This window comes from Fragaria vesca, linkage group LG2 (assembly GCF_000184155.1).
Source record: "Fragaria vesca subsp. vesca linkage group LG2, FraVesHawaii_1.0, whole genome shotgun sequence".
Lineage (NCBI taxonomy): Eukaryota > Viridiplantae > Streptophyta > Magnoliopsida > Rosales > Rosaceae > Fragaria > Fragaria vesca.
Genome location: NC_020492.1, coordinates 7618518 through 7635185, shown reverse-complemented (window position 1 = coordinate 7635185; position 16668 = coordinate 7618518). Strand labels below are relative to the sequence as shown.

The 16668-nt window shown below is 37.2% G+C and overlaps 1 protein-coding gene across 1 annotated transcript; it reads left to right on the top strand.

Moving 5' to 3' along the window:
• The first annotated feature begins 5573 nt into the window (after positions 1 to 5573).
• On the top strand, positions 5574 to 10288 carry LOC101306595. Its single transcript, XM_004292247.1, has 5 exons — positions 5574 to 6349; positions 6467 to 7034; positions 7201 to 7388; positions 7845 to 8068; positions 8733 to 10288. The coding sequence occupies exons 1-5, from the start codon at positions 5768 to 5770 to the stop codon at positions 9484 to 9486; spliced, it is 2316 nt and encodes a 771-aa protein (XP_004292295.1). The 5' UTR covers positions 5574 to 5767; the 3' UTR covers positions 9487 to 10288.
• The last annotated feature ends 6380 nt before the right edge of the window (positions 10289 to 16668 follow it).

Below are 16668 nucleotides of genomic sequence, written 5' to 3'. Positions count from 1 at the left end.
CATATATATATAATCAATAATCCACACACAATTAATATATATATATAGAATATATTAATCAAACCATATATAATTAATCGTATATATGTATATACACACACACACACAAACACACAATAAAAATACAAATTAAACGAATATAGCCGGAGAGTCGCCGGAAAATATGACCGGTGAACTGAATTCCGTCGAAAATGTAAAGGTTGAAGAATATGTACCAATGATCAAAATGCTAGCTAGATTAGTTGCTTGAACTTCAATTCATGGCGAGAGGTGTTTCGGCGATGTCGAGAGGTGTTTTATTTAGAGCAGGTGATAGAGAAGGAGGTTTTTGCAGGAATGATACATTCTGTGCTGAGCTGGGTTGAAAATTGAGCGGAAGATTCCTTCTGCACGTTGCTAGAGAATAATTCAGCTTTATCTTCTTAACCGACGGAATTTTCCGTCGACTTAGTCTTACTTAGTCGACGGATTATTTTTCTTAGTCGACAGAAAATTTTTCCATCGACTGAAAACATCTTAACCGACGAATACTTACCGACATGGATTATCCGTCGACTAAGATCCACTTAACCGACGGAAATTCCCGTCCAAATTTTTCCGTCGGATAAGAAAATCATAGCCGACGGATCGGTTCACCCTTCCTACGAAACTAGGTTCGTTGGCTATGAAAATCTTAGCCGACGGAATTTAATTTTTCCGTCGGCTAAGATCTATAATCCACTAGTGTATCTTTATTGGATCATGGATTGATAAAACAACCCTAACCCTAGCCTCTCTGATGCGTAAGACAGCCTTATCAACAAGAATAACCTCCCTAATGATCTCGCCAATGAGACTGATCGTAGGCTCAATCAAGAACGTCGAAGGGATACCAGAAATCACAACCCAGATCCAAACAAAGTCCAACTTCACTGTAATATCACCAAAGCCAATAATCATTGAGATAGATCATGGCCCGCTAAAAGCCCCATGGTCCTCCTCGTTTCACTTTCAACTAGACCTGTAAATGGACCGGATCTGGAGTGGATCGACTTAGATCCAGATCCGGATCCGTAATAGAAATTTTGGATCTAGATCCAACCCGTTACCCGCCGGATCTTTGATAGCTAGATCCAAATCCGGATCCGGCGGGTTAACGGATACCCGACCCGTTAATCCGATTCGTTTATAATAATAAATATTTTTAAATTGTAAATAATAATTTCTTAATTTTATCATAAATTTTCATAAAACACTAATGAAATATTATAACAAAATAAAGATTTACATCAAAAGTTGAATTACATGGCCAAAATTCTCTTTGACAATAAACTAATATATTCAAAATACTAGACCGCTAATATATTTAGTAAAGAGCATAAAAAGAATATAGACATTAGTTACCTTCAACGTCATAAAATGATTATACTTTAGACGCAATTTAGACGTTTAGGTTATCTAAATAATTATTATATTATTTAATATTTATCAATGATTTTATATTTATAAAAATATTATTTAATTATTTTAAAACGGATCCGGGTCCTTAACGGATCGGATTAACCTCGATCCGTATCCGATCCGTTTAATAAACGGGTTAACTGATCCAAGTCCATAACGGATAAACAGGTCTAATTTTCGATCCAAACCCGTTTAAAAATCACGGATTTACAAGTCTACTTTCAACCTATGCAGATATTTTTCTTGACTGAACGTAAAAAGAATGCGATCACCTCTTGTAGCCACGTCTAAAGTTCCTGAAACCCTCCACATGGGTTGAGCGAATCGTGCTCCGGAAAGAGTCGAACAACACTGCACGACTGGTGTTCAACCTCCCCACCAGGTAAAAGTCCTGGGCCAAAAATTGTTTGCCGGGAACCTTGAGGCTTCCTATATCCACCGGCACCTCACCGTCTTTCAATGAAAGCCTAGTTGCTAGTCTTGCCGTCATTGCTGCAATTGTTGTCATAGAAGAGCCGCCGCACAACTTGAAAAAACTCAGACCCTAAACCCTAGAGCGAGAGAAAATGAGAGCTAAAGTCGCGGTATTGATATTAATGATGGCATGATGGTTCTTCTCAGTTTGTGAGCTCTTGTTACTTCAATTAACATTTTAATCGGTAGTAGGAGACATGAGCATTATGTATCCATTTTGTTGTCTTGGGGTTTAATTTCTTCGTAATCGGAACAGAAACCTCGTGATCCTTTTACGAGTAATATAGGATGTGAGGCTATTCTCCTCCCAAGCAAACTTGTTGATTGAGTTACAATCAAATACGATACGTTATCACTTACAGTCTTATACGATCACCCTTGCAAACAGTTGAGACTACCAATTAGATCGAAGCTGATGGATCAATTATTGGATTGTAAGTTCATCTTTTGGAACACATCAAGTGGTGGGTTTTTGAATGATGAGGAAAGGGATGGATGAGAGGTGCTTTCTGGTGAAGCCATTTGGAAAAACAAAAAACATGCAGTTGCGTCCAATTAGTCCAAGGTTGCTTGCTTCTGGATTTGAGAGAAAGCTTTAAGCTGGAAGACGCCAAGGCATTCAGTCTCTAGATGGTGCAGAACACAAAAGGAAGAACTGACCCAATAGAACACGTCTACTCTGTTTTCATTTCTTTATCATCTTCTGCAACCAAATATATAAGAATTAAGGTGGTCAATGCCTGATTGTGACTTTGCTTATTGAAATCTTTGACATGTTTTTTCTCAAACAAGGACTCTAATCCTTGGAACCTTAATGATGATGAGAGACTCAAAATGAGATTGGAGTGCCCAAAATGCCAGCCCCCCCTAATATTATATTGGAAGTTTTGATACATTTTGCCTACAAATTATGAGAGACTATATTATATAGTTCTTCTTTTGGTAAGTCCCAACGAATACCAGAACTTTTCACCTCCCAATTCCAATTAGGTACAACCAAATTCAGTGAAATTTATATTCTCTACTTGGCATTGGAAAGGGGTTTTAGCTTGTTGGGAGCATATTCAGATTTCCGCATTGCATATGCAAAGCATATATATAGTAAGGGAATTTATAACATTCTGATGGAAGCTTTTGTCAGGTTGGGGTTTTTAATTAAAATATGGAAAGAGATTCTGGTAGATAAAGAAAGGTTAAGCCCATGAAAACCCATTTTAAGGATGGTTATTGCAGCAGGATTTTGAAAGGAAAAGGAACACAGGAAAAAAAAGAGACTGAAAAAGTTCCAAGTTTTAGACCCTTTTTGGAATGATAGTAACTCAAATCAAACTACCCTCTTGATGATGCAGTTTGCACCTGCTTTTCAAGTCCTCATTTTCAGATGGAGACATCAGTATACTTCTTGGCAATTACAAGATGTGAATTCATGTGACAGTCCTTGTAATTGAGTACTATTCCGTGTTAGTTTAATGGAAGAACTCGACAAAAATAAAGTTTCGATATAGAAAATTCATTTTGTGGACGTCTTGTGAAAATAAAAAGATAAAAGAAGACTAACACGGTAAATGTATGAAATGAGTTTGTGAATTGAAAAAAGTTATCGTACATTAAGGGAAATGGAAAGTATGAGATTACATTGTCTACTCCTAGAACAATAATGGATTTGTAATTCAACTTTAGAACTGGTCCAAGAAAAGGTACAACATACAAATTAAATTGAAAGGGATTGTTAGTACTAAAATTGTTTCATTAAGTGACAGATTTTTCATTGAATCGAAAGGAAGATAAAAAAGAGAGAAAACCTTCTTGGTTCCTGGTTATGCAAATTGGATTCTCGTTAGGGGTGCTTAAAACTTTGATTATTTTGTTTCCTTTGACACATTGGTACAAAGCACAATGTGTTTCAAGCCCCATGAAATGAAACTGAAATTCTTGTTATATGGTCCCAATTCCTCTTTTAACCTTTACCTTACCTGACCTACCCTACCCTAAACCCTATAAATCATTGATGCTGTTATATGCCAAACCCAAATTACAATTTACATGCTTTTAACCTTTTCCCTTTTCTCCCCTCCTCTTTCTGGTAATGTCCATTGGTTTGTTTAGACACTTGTTACCTTCTTTAAGCCTCTATTTAGTGTAAATGTGCACACCTAGTGCCACCCTCTACTAAGAGGGCTCATGCTATTCTCATGAAAATGTCATTCAAGTTAAAAGGAGTGACAACCCATTTATCATGTTCTTTATGGTCAAAGTGACATAATTGGTTTCAATTGTGGTAAAAAAAGGAATTTAAGTTCACATTGACTCTGTGTTTTAATAGGTAAAAATGGGCAGCTAATTCTTGAGTGGCTACTTGCAACTGGTTGTAGCTTGTACTGTAACTGAAATTAGGTAAGTAATACCCAATAAAATTGATCCTACATTGATTGAGAATCTGATATTATTGAGGTTAGATATTTGATTTCTTTATTTCGTTTGTAGAACGAAAATGGTAAGAATTGAGTTAATATTATGACAAAATCAGGTGATAGACAAAGGCCTAGTTCGTGATTGCCTTATTATTTTTTAAACAATTTTAAGATTTTAAAGATTTTATTGTGTTTGGTTTATTAAAGAAAATCAGCTTTTATTGAAATTTATTGAAAATAAAAGGTCACTTGCAGCATAAGCAACATTTAGAAGCTGTTTGCAGCAAAACACAAGAAAATAATTTTATCTTGACAACACTTCTACAAGTAATATTTACCAAACACTTCACAACCGATTGTTTCACAACATGACAATAAGTTTTTTTTTAGGTCACAACAATCACAAACTAACCCTTTATAAGATTGACTAGAATTGTCCAAAAAAATCAAAGATAAATGTAAAATTATCGACTAGGATTGTTCATTACTTTGTATATTGAGATCATTATAAAGTAGTGCCGAACTATCGCATGTCAGATTACAATAACTTATATTCAATGAAAAAAGAGTTAAATCTCAAAGAAATTAAAATTATTCGATTCCGAAACGAACATTCGGATTACCGAATAAAATTTCGTGAAAACATCTCTCCTAAAGATTAACGTTACGTGAAAGAAATTGTGTTGAAAAGGATCAATTGATGACTGCATTTCCAAGCAAAACCAAAGAAAATGTTACTAAATCATAACTTTTCCATAATTGAAAAGTAGGCGAAAACGTCTGAATCTAGGGAGGAAGGTACCCGCGAGAAAACTTGCAGAAACAGGCGTCAAACTTCCCGTCAAAACCAAACCAAATCAAATAGGACGAAAGAGTCTTCTTCTTCTCCTCCCTCCCTCTCAAAGTCTGAGTCTTTGTTGAGCTTCTTCTAGTCCAAGTCCAAAGCCCCCCAATATAGAATGTCGTTTCGGTCCCCATAAGCCATAACTAATAACCCCTCTCAGAAACTAACCTAACCTCATTTCTGGTACTAATCCCAGTTTGTTACCCAGAATTATTATTTTTGTCAATTTTAAAGATTTGATGCTCTAGAAGATAGTACAGACCCAAAAATAAAGAAATGGTTCTCAAACACCGACGCTCTCTCTTTCTCAGTCACACATAAACACAAACCCACTGTTCACTCTCTCTCTCTTCTCTCTTTGCTTTCTGCGTCTCTCTGCTACAAGCCGACGATAAACTCCTTGCTGGCAAAGATTCCTCTCCTTTACCCCTTTTCCTTTCCTCTCTCATCTCTCACTTTCTCTCTCTACCCACAAACCCTAAAACTCTGTGACACCCAGAACCCCAAATTACCCATCACAATCCAGCTATGGTTCTACTGATCCGGCCTTGACCCACTATTCCTCTCCCAAGATTTGATAAAGTCGGTCTCTTTAAACATGGGCTGCACGAGCTCCAAGCTCGACGACCTCCCCGCGGTGGCGCTCTGCCGCGAGCGGTGTAGCTTCCTCGACGAGGCGATTCAACTGCGCCACGCTCTCGCCGATGCCCACATCGGTTATATTCACTCTCTCCGCGGCATCGGCCAGTCTCTCACTCATTTCATCGAGCAAGAGGCCGGCAATTCCTCCGGCGAGCCTTCTTCTCCCACTCTTAACCTCCCTCCGGTTCGGAAAGGCGTCGCCGCGAAATCCTCCTCCCCGCTTCACTCACGCTCCAATTCCGGCTCCCACCTCCACTTCCATTCCGATTCCGACGACGACTCACTCGGCTCTCTCCACCATTCCGACCACTCCTCGCCGCTGCATCTCCACGGCGGTCATATGGACTACATGGACAGCAGCGTTGGTCTCGACCCGTACCCGCCGCAAGGGTATATGAACATGAACATGAACTACATGAGGAACAAAGCGACGCCGTCTGTGGTGTACCAGCAAAAACCCATGAGATCAGAGAACGTGTACCACATGGGTGAATCGTCCAATTCGTCTTACTATCCTTACTCTTACCAAGACGGCGGCGCCGCTAATAATCCTTATCCTTATTCCGGGTACTCCAATTACGGCGGTGGAGGGTATTATGGTAATTCGTCGCCTGCGCCACCGCCTTATGGTGTGTCCTCGCCGCCAGCTGTGCAGACAAAGCCGCCGCCTCCGCCGCCTTCGCCGCCGAGAGCTTCGGCCTGGGATTTTATAAACCCGTTTGAAAGCATAGAGAGGTACTACTCGGCGTACACGCCGAGTAGGGACTCGAGGGAGGTCAGAGAAGAAGAAGGGATTCCTGATTTGGAAGATGAGGACTACAACGGCCACGGCCACCGCAACCAGTACCAGCAGGAAGTGGTGAAGGAAGTTCACCGAGAGCATCACAAGGAAGGGAAGCAGCATCATCATTCTTCGAAAGCTGTTGAGGAGGAGGAGGTGGCTGAAGCTCAGGCCTCGCTGTACCAGACGAGGCCGAGTGTAGAGAATGTAGGTGGGGTGGAGTATGAGGTCCATGTGGTGGATAAGAAGGTTGTGGATGAGGAGGAGAAGCGTGAGGACCACCGAAACTCCGGTGGAGGCGGTGGAGGATTCAAGCTGGGGTCTCGGGATGCTTTTGATGTGGCTAGAGAAATTCAGGCTCAGTTTCAGAGAGCTTCCGAGTCTGGAAACGAAATCGCGAGGATGCTGGAGGTGGGAACACATCCTTACAATCGAAAACATGGTGGGTACAAATTGGAAACTTGCTTGCTTGATCTATCTGAGTAGTTTAGTTAGTTTTTTTTGTATATTGGAAGTTTGCTGGTCTATTCAGTAATTTGGTTGATTTGGTTGAAATGAAGCTCTAGTTAGCAGAGATTTGACTTTTGAGCTGTTTGTGTGGGTTTCAGTTACTTCCAAGATGTTATCACTTGTGTCGTCGCAACCTTCTACTTCCAACAGTGTCGAGGCATCATCCTCTGAGGCTGGTCCTGCTCAATTGGGTTTCGATGAAGAACTGATGATGAGGTCAAAAAATCTGTCATCTACGTTGCACAAGCTCTATCTTTGGGAGAAGAAGCTGTACAATGAAGTCAAGGTATGCAGTATGCTGGTTCCCTTTTCTTTTTGTTACTATCTTCAATTTGTTTTCTTTTCAAGAATTTAAATTTTTATGCCCCAGCGGAGTTTCTTGAACATTAACTTTACCAATTTGATAGTAATGCATGTGTTTCTTGATTATATATGAAATTCAAATCTGGATCTCAGTAGAAGGAATTGCTTCCCTTGAGGTTTGACCACTTCAGCTTTGCTGGCTGGTCGAAGGGCCTCTTTTTACAAAAACATATGCATCATGATTCACCTTCTTAAAGTAGGCTACTGCTTGTCCAATATTCCATGTCTGAATGAATTGTAACAAAGTTTCTCTTAAATTTGTTTGACCTGGTCATTTATGATCTGCTTTTAGTTTATAGTGGTTTAGCTAGAGGCACTGGGTATGCTCCTTATTTCTGCCTCTCCTGTATGTGAATGTGACTGTTTCTCTTATTTTTAGACCGAGGAAAAGATGCGGGTAGTTCATGACAGGAAGTGTCGTAAGCTGAAGCGTTTAGACGAAAAGGGAGCAGAAGCCCAGAAAGTAGATGCAACTCGAACTCTAATAAGGAGCTTGTCCACAAAAATAAAAATTGCGATTCAAGTTGTGGACAAGATATCTGTGACCATAAATAAGATCAGGGATGAAGAATTATGGCCACAATTGAACGAATTAATTCACGGGTACGTTGTTCTACTAAAGTTCAGTCACTTCTTTTGCTGGTTGTAATGCATTTGTGACTCCAACAACCTTTGTTCTGAATATTTTTCCTTATATAGTACATGTAGATTGTTGATTTGATCTCTATTAAGGTGCTGGTGTAGGAATTCATGAAACTCGTACAAGAAAATATGGAATAGGGTTCATAAGACTTGTTTATTGGTGCCTTGACCTATCATTATATTGTTCCCATTAAGACTGAAGAAATTGTATTAGTAATAAAGGAATCAAAACGCTTGCAGCATAGGGATCAGTGCTTTCTTGTAGTTGGTAGGTAGGAGATTGGCTAAGTGGTGAAATAGTGGGAACTACATAGATCCATAAATACAAGTGGGCTTGGATAAGTGGGTAGAATTTATGGTAGTGGTTACTAACTTACTATAGATACTATTATGGAATGAAATCTGAATGGCAGATATTGAGGCTTTGCAAATTTTAATTGTTCATAATATAAGTAATTCTCACCTATTTGTCATTTTTTTTTGGTAAGGTTCTATTTTTACTGAATTAATTATTGTCTTTTCCCTGCTTGTTTCAAGATCTATGTACTTTGTCGACAACAGCACGTAAGTCATTTTATGTGACGCTTTTACTTTATTTTCTTATTCTGGATTTTGTATATATCAGGTTAACCAGGATGTGGAAATCTATGCTTGAATGCCATCGTAATCAGTGCCTAGCAATCAGAGAAGCCAGGGGTTTAGGTCCTATTGGATCTGGAAAGAAGCTAAGTGATGCTCACGTTGATGCTACATTGCAATTTGAGCATGAGCTTGTTAACTGGACTTTCAGATTCTCTACATGGATTAGTGCTCAAAAAGGTTATGTGAGAGCTTTGAATAACTGGCTTTTAAAGTGTCTCCTGTATGAACCTGAAGAAACAGCAGATGGAATAGTACCCTTCTCACCTGGTAGAATAGGTGCACCTCCTGTTTTTGTAATTTGTAACCAGTGGTCACAAGCTTTGGAAAGGATTTCAGAAAGAGAGGTGGTCGACTCTATGCGTGTTTTTACCATGAGTGTGCTTCAGAGTTGGGAACAAGGTAAGCTTGAAATGCGTCAAAGAATGACAGAAAATCAAGATCTGCAAAAGAAATTTAAGAACTTGGATAAGAAGGACCAAAAGCTTCAGAAGGAGATTCAAGCGTTAGACAAGAAAGTGGTGCTAGTCTCGGGGGATGTTGACTATCCCTCAGTTACTGGTGGACAGATAGTATATCAAAGTGAGACTAGAAATAGTACTTTACAGGCTAGCCTGCAACGAATTTTTGAGGCCATGGAAAGGTTTACGGAGGTCTCCACAAAAGCTTATGAGGAGCTTTTGCAAAGCAGTGAAGAAGAAAGGCTTGCTGCCGCAGGGAAGCATGAAAGAGTTTCATAAGGATGTTTTGTGTGATGGAACACTGACCATTCCTTTTAACATGGAGTTCAAGAATTCAATCCCTGGAGGAAAAAAACGTTTCACTTTGTTCTTGCCATTTGATGGGTTGCTTCAGCTAAATTAATGCTGCTGGAAGAAAGCCATACATCGGGGTGGCTTATATTTCGGAGATACTTGCACGCTGAATGCTGGAGGTCAAGTATTATCTGGGTTTACTCCTTAGAGTTTTAGTTTAATGAGACAACCAGTACAGTTCATGGACAATTTACAGAAGCAGCCACTTGGGGTAAAATTTTATTAGGCAAGCACATGATGAACTTATTGCCGTTAATCCAACTTGGTCGGACTGCCTGACAAGAAATGATTCCAAACCAAGTATCGCATGTCGCTACACTGACTTGTAGAATTGCATTACCACTGCTCCATGAATCGATTGAAGTGTACTTTCATGAAATCGTAAGGAGGCTCATTGCTGACATAAAAATTGCAATCTGGCTGGCAGCATTTGAGCGATGCATGGAAAGAGACCAAGAGGAGCTCCACTTTCACAAACCAAAAGTAGGCAGAAGTGCACATCTGGCCCAAATAATTCAAGTAAGCGGACGTCCTTTTCAATTTTGTATGATGATTAGTTTCAGTGTAGGGGAGTGACGCAAGTCCCATCTATGCCCAAGAATAGTTAGATATTTGTATAATATTTATAATTCTTTTCATTGTTCATTTTTTCCAGTATTTCATTTATATTAATTATTGTACAGAGAGAACCTTTGGCTTCGACCTTCAATAACAAATTGCACCAAATAAATTCTCTTCTTTCAGATGAATTCTTAGTGCCTGAATGTCTTTGCAATGTGAACAGCAGGGACTTTGAAGTGTGAATTCGCTCTGGTCTCTTTCAAGAATTTGAGGTGGTGTATGTCAAACAATAGCCTTCGACATTGATGTTTTGGCTATTGCTTTGTGAGCAGGTAAGTTCCCCAGCCGCCGGCGCAGTTCTGTGGCTATGCAGAGAACTGCGTTTTTCACGGCTGGCTGCTGAAAAAGGAGGCCTAGAGCTAACAGTTGACAAAATGCAGTGGCTGATTTCTGGTGAAGTATACAGATTCAGTGCTTCTCAACAGATTGAATCACTTTCGTAAATAAATACCAGAGTGGTGGAAAGTCCTGAAGAGATAATGCTAAGCCCACTTTTAGCAAAGTGCGTTCGTGCTTAATCCTTGGCTTTAGGATGTACTAGTACACTTCTGTCTTCATCAAATACAGCAAAGACTGTCTTCATCAAACAAGCACTGACTTTGGGCCAAAAGCAACCATTCGTTGGTCCACATAAACACTCCTCGGACCATCTTTCAGCGACTTTAGATCATTTTGGTTATTTGAACTTTCAAGTTGAAATTTCAATGATACTATTGGTAGCATAGTGATAGTTATGAAAATAACACTTTTAATTTCATTCAATTTGTTCTTAGTTTTGAATAAAACGAGTTCTAGTTAATCGTTTCTAATTTATGTACAGAAATGCGCTTGTTTGAAAGTTTTATCTTAGTAAATCTTACATGTGGAGCGAACAGTGAAGTCACAAAAGGTGTTGTTTTGAATTTTGATCAAAACACCACAAAGATCCTATTTTTCTTCTTAATAGAACTATGTTTTACTAGAAATATGAGAACAAAGTTCGAGTCTTTATTACTATCATGGACTAAGTATCAATTTTTATTATATATAGGTCTTTTTAAGGGTAGACTTTATATATAGGTCATTGGTAGGTAAACTGATGCTCTTTTGAAGGAATGGACGAAACAACAGCTACTTCTTTTCCCACCTGTGTTTTCTCAATTCACCTGTAGTGTATTTCTCACTCTCATCCAACTCCACCAACACTGGATGACATCCTTGTACTGTTATACTCAATCTTGTTTCCCTTTTCCCTTTGGCAAATGTGCAGAATCTGGATGTAGATTTGATCTATCTTCAAAATTGAATGCCAATTCTTCTTGATAAATGAGCTAGCTTTATTATTATGAGCATCACAATGCCATTCTTGAGATGCAAAACTGATGGATCAAGAAGAAAGTTGTAGTAAAAATTCGGAGCGGATTCAGTACACCATGGTGCACTTAAACCAGTCACCTGTGCTAACGGACTCACAAACGATCGTTAACGACACAAAAATCAAAACCACAGTAAAAACTGAATCTTTCAATCTCTACCATAACCCAGCCTCTCTCTCCTGTTCAAAAAACCCAGCCTCTCTAGCCACGCCTCCAAAGTTCGACCCCTCCCCAAGACGGATCTCGGGAGCGCAGGAGATGGCGGCGCCGTCGTCGCCTCCGCGTCACCGGTCAGAACCGTTTCCTTTTTCCCTTCCACCGTCGCGGCCTCGTCATCGAGGTCCTCTGTGCCCGAGCACGACCGCCAGAAGGCCAAGACAATCAACTAGATGTCTAAGCCGAAGTGAACAAGCGAACGGCGGTGGCCGCTGGGGATATAAGACCGGACGAAGAAGATCTGTTGCGTATGGGTTTTTTTTGTTGTGTGTGTGTGTGTGGTCGATCTGGGTTGCAGAGGGTTGATGTTCTGGTGTAGTTGATCTCATTTTTGGCCTATATACACTTGATCTAAACGGCTCTGATCAAGCAAATGTGGAAATCAACGGTTCAGATCGCATCATGTTTACATTTCTCTAAATTAATTTTTTTAATTCAGATACTTCCAATAATCATAACTACACAATGTACTTTATTAGTGAATGCTAATCTTGAATTTCATTTTGTGAATTATTTTTGAAATTCTAAATTCTAGATAAATATTACAACTTGTTCTCAAATAAATCTTTACGACAAATATTTATTTCCAAAATATCAATTTCAATCTCAATATTACATATTGCACACAATATGTTTTAATCGCTTGTATTGCACAAAATCATTATATCTAATGTTTTGATAAAAAGGAAATTAATCATATAAATATGTATACCTTTTAACATCAATAGGAAAAGTTTATTATGACGTTGGTCATATGTGTTGATCAAAACTCGTATGTAACAAATTTAGCATATTGATCCTTGTTTGACCTAAATTAATGTGATCCATTCACCATACATGTATTTATCTTTGAATTTATTTACTAATAATTCAAAGATAATAATCGAAATTAAATTTTAGAAATAATAGTTGAAGTTTGACAATTAGAGGATGTTGTCATAAACTATATTCGTGGCTTGAACTCACAATGAAAAATACTTTTCAAAGTTTTATTTCAATAATGTGGGATTCGAAAATGAAACAAAATGCAAGGTTGAGCATCGTTACTAATAGCATCATATGTTTTAATATCATCATATAACATATGTTATTAGATAATATAGCTTTTTAAAATAAAATAGAATGCACGCAATCGAGTTAGCTCAAACCCACAAAATAGTATCCAAAGTTATAAGAGATACTTTTGATTCAACTTTATTTGACTCATGTAGTTTGTGTCATTCTCTTTAAAAATGTAATTTGTTTACTTGCTTATTTTGAAGTTCATTGAAGAAATAAAAAGACACTAAAAAAATGTTCTAGCTAAAACAATCAAAATACGTGTGGACCGATGGTTTGAATTTACATGCCATACATTACAAGATTCTCTTACAAGATTGATATTTGGTGATCGCTCCAAAATGTTCTTACTTCATCTTGATTCTTGATGGTTCAAGCAGTGCTACCTGAACGCAGAACGTTGTGGTATGCTAGTCTTTGGGTACGCCGTGTGTTGGAATAATTAGTTAATTTTAATAAATTATTTATGATGAATACTATAATAAATAGATAATCACACATAATCTTAATTCTAATAGCAAATTTTACACGTCTACCCCTTATTGCTTTTTAAACAGAAAACTAAAGAAGGATAAAAGCCTAAAATGTCTCACTATGTATCAAAAAAGGAAAACAAAAAAAGATAAAAAAAAAAAAAGTCAAGAATCGTACAGATGCAAATCTTTCCAAAAAAAAAAAGGGTAATCACAAATATTTACCTTATTCTATGTACTTTTACCATGTTGACTGACATTTTTTTGTCTTAATTATTGTTAACGGTGTTAATATCGGTGTTAATGTCATGTAGTGGACTAAATTAAATGAATGATTGTGATTGGTCAGTTGTAGTTGGTTCACATGTACCTTGGTGCATACAAGAACTTTCGGTAAAAATTCTATCTAACGCTAGTACATCTCTTTAACCTCTAATCTGACCTAAAATTCAATGATGAGTGACCACAAATTCTATTATAACCAAATGATCGACCAGTTAAATGACATTAACAAAACTTATACCTATCATTCGTAAAAATGTGGATTACGATTGAAAGTGAAAAAGGGTTTTTGGAGATTACATTATTGAATAGATTGGACACTAAGTGGCATATAATGATTTGTCTCCACAAAGAAAGTTAGGATCTTTATATTATAGGCAAAGAATATATGCTTAAACATGTATATGCATTTTAAAATATATCCAACAACCAAACAAGTTATGGTATCTGGCTTTCTAGGAGCAAGTACTATAGTACTCAAATTATTTTGCTTTTTTGTTGTGAATCAATAATTGTGCATACGGAGTTCAATTATGGTACAATATAGTAGGTCATGAAATTCTATGTTTGTTCCTTACAAGATTTTTAAGGGTAAAAACAATAAGTGGAGATATTTGCTTGATTATGCAATTTGCTTTTTTAGAGCATCTCCAACAGTTTTTCGATTTTTTTGATTTTATCAATTTTGAAGAATATTGAGTTGTTTTGTGGTCCAACAACTTTCTCATCTCATTCCCCAAAATGGGGATGGAGAAGAAAGAGAAGTACTCATTCCTCAAATTTACAGCAAAACCTTCATTCATCAAATATTAATTATTCACGTGCTCCAATGATAAGAACAAAAACCTAGAAAATTTTATTAGGTAATTTATGTTACAATGAAATATATGATTTTTTTTGTTATTATTAATAATCATGTAGCATTTTTTATTGTTGTAATAAATATCGAAATCACCAAAATAGAGAATCTGTTGGAATTGGAGCATAAACTTTTTGGAGATTTTGGCTCTTCCCCATTTTAGAGAAATTTTGGAGAAGCTGTTGGAGATGCTCTTACTACGGTGGAGGATGTGCATGATGTATTCTAAAGTCTAAACATCTAGTATTTGGGGTCAACTAACACGAAGAAACATAATATTTGTTTAAGAAAGTTTCTTACATACTAGACTAAACACCCACTTCAGGGTCATTCAATTGGTGGCATAATCCCTCCCAGACCTATTTTGTAGAGTATAATCTTGTGGGGTTTAAGGAGATAAAAAGGATAACATTAAATTTGCAATTGTGTCAAATTGAATGTTTGAATAAAAATATGAATCCGACTTCAGTGATAAAGGCCGGTCACCTTAAGGTGACCATAACTAATGAACATGAGACATATGTCCATTTTAAAAGGGGTGATGGTGGTCTGGGTTTTTTTGAAAGAGAAAGAAGAGAAAGAATTGTTGATGATTGAAATGGAGTAGAGAGAAGAAGAAAGAAAGAAAAAAAAGGTGAGGAGAGAAGAAGAAGAATGGTGAGGAGAGAAGAAAAGAAGGGGTTGATAGTTAAGTTCTTATTTTGACTTCTGTAAGAGAATAAATTTAGTTTTTGCATACATATTAATAAGAAGAGCTTCTGCTCTAGTGGTTGGAGGTGGGTCTTTCCATCTACGAGGTGTTGGGTTTGAGTCATAGTATTTTGCATTTGAAGGCGTATTATATACGTATATTGGCTGGTATACGCATATGTCGGTTGGTACAGTATACCAATGATATACAAAATCGTGTACGGTACCCAAGTCGAGATATCGTACTTGGTATGGCTCAGTTGAGTCGAGACCTCTTCTACCGATTTGTCGGCTACCAATTGTTGTTGGGTCGGCTCGGAAGTCGATTGGCTGGTTTAGCTCGGCTCAAATTGCCAGCCTTATTTTTATTAGTCTGTAGCTAGAAATGTAGAAAGGTAACATTTTTTATTTTATTTTTTCTGACAATCATATAATGATACGTTTTTATGAAATTTTATGCATAACATGAACGAGAGGGGAAGTTCTACATTGTGTTAATCTATTAAGGAGCTTACCCATGTGTTTACCAAACACCAATTTTCTCAATGCTTTATAAGAACACAGCATATAAGCTGCATGAAACGTACCCTAAATAACATGTTACTTCTAATTAAATGAAGGAAAAGAGTTTCATGGCTTACATTCTCCCATTGTAGAAATGATTGAGTTTTTATTTTAGAAATCATTTATCATTGTTCTAGTAAGAAAATGAAAAGTTTTCTTCAAGGGAGCTTCTATTCATACCTTCAAAAACGGGACTTAGACCTTTACATTTTTTTCAAGTTATAGTTGACTTTGTCTACTTATGTAAAATTACTAACAAAGACATATAAGAGTAAAAAAAATAAAATATAAAATAAAACCCTCTTTTACCTCCACGACAGTAGTCTTCATCTAAGAGAAAAGTTATTCTCTAACATAAACCCTAAACAGATACCATCAAACTCCATGGAAGATAGTGGCAATTAATCGAGCAGCCAAACATCGATTTGGAGTCAATGCACAAGGTATGAGTTTCTTGTTCTTTATTTTTTTTGTTTTTTGTTTTTGTATGAATTCACATATGTATTATTGTGTTTGTTTCAATAAGATTGAAACCTGTTGTCGGCTAAGTTCTTATGAGGATCGATATAGCTAATAATAGGTTTGAACCAATTGGATGAATTTTAAAAGTAAAATATGAGCGTTAGATGCTCAAAAATTGGAGGTCTAACTATTGAATATGGAGGTAAGAATATAATTTTCTAAGAGAAAAATGAAGTTTATTGATTTTATTAGACTATTAGGAAAATTAGGGAGGTGTAAATAACATTTTAGTATTTTGTAAAAGTAAATTTTTCGACTGGATTTTGTTTAAGTAAATTGGAGACCCGTTCAGCAAGGATATCCAAATAGAAAAAAAGGAAGAAAATGAAAGAAAGGTTACTAATCGAACTGTAATAACTGTTCAGACAAAACAAAGTAGCTGTAATAAGAGGGGATAGGCAGCTGCTTCATTTTACCACACCATTAAACTACCAGGAAGAAACTAGCTAGCTGACACAGCCACTTA

Excerpts from the sequence above, each read along its gene's own strand:
- LOC101306595 (XM_004292247.1), top strand. The coding sequence starts at position 5,768 with ATGGGCTGCACGAGCTCCAAGCTCGACGACCTCCCCGCGGTGGCGCTC. Across the intron at positions 7,035-7,200 it reads TCCTTACAATCGAAAACATG|TTACTTCCAAGATGTTATCA; the intron begins GTGGGTACAAAT and ends TGTGGGTTTCAG. Across the intron at positions 7,389-7,844 it reads AGCTGTACAATGAAGTCAAG|ACCGAGGAAAAGATGCGGGT; the intron begins GTATGCAGTATG and ends TCTTATTTTTAG.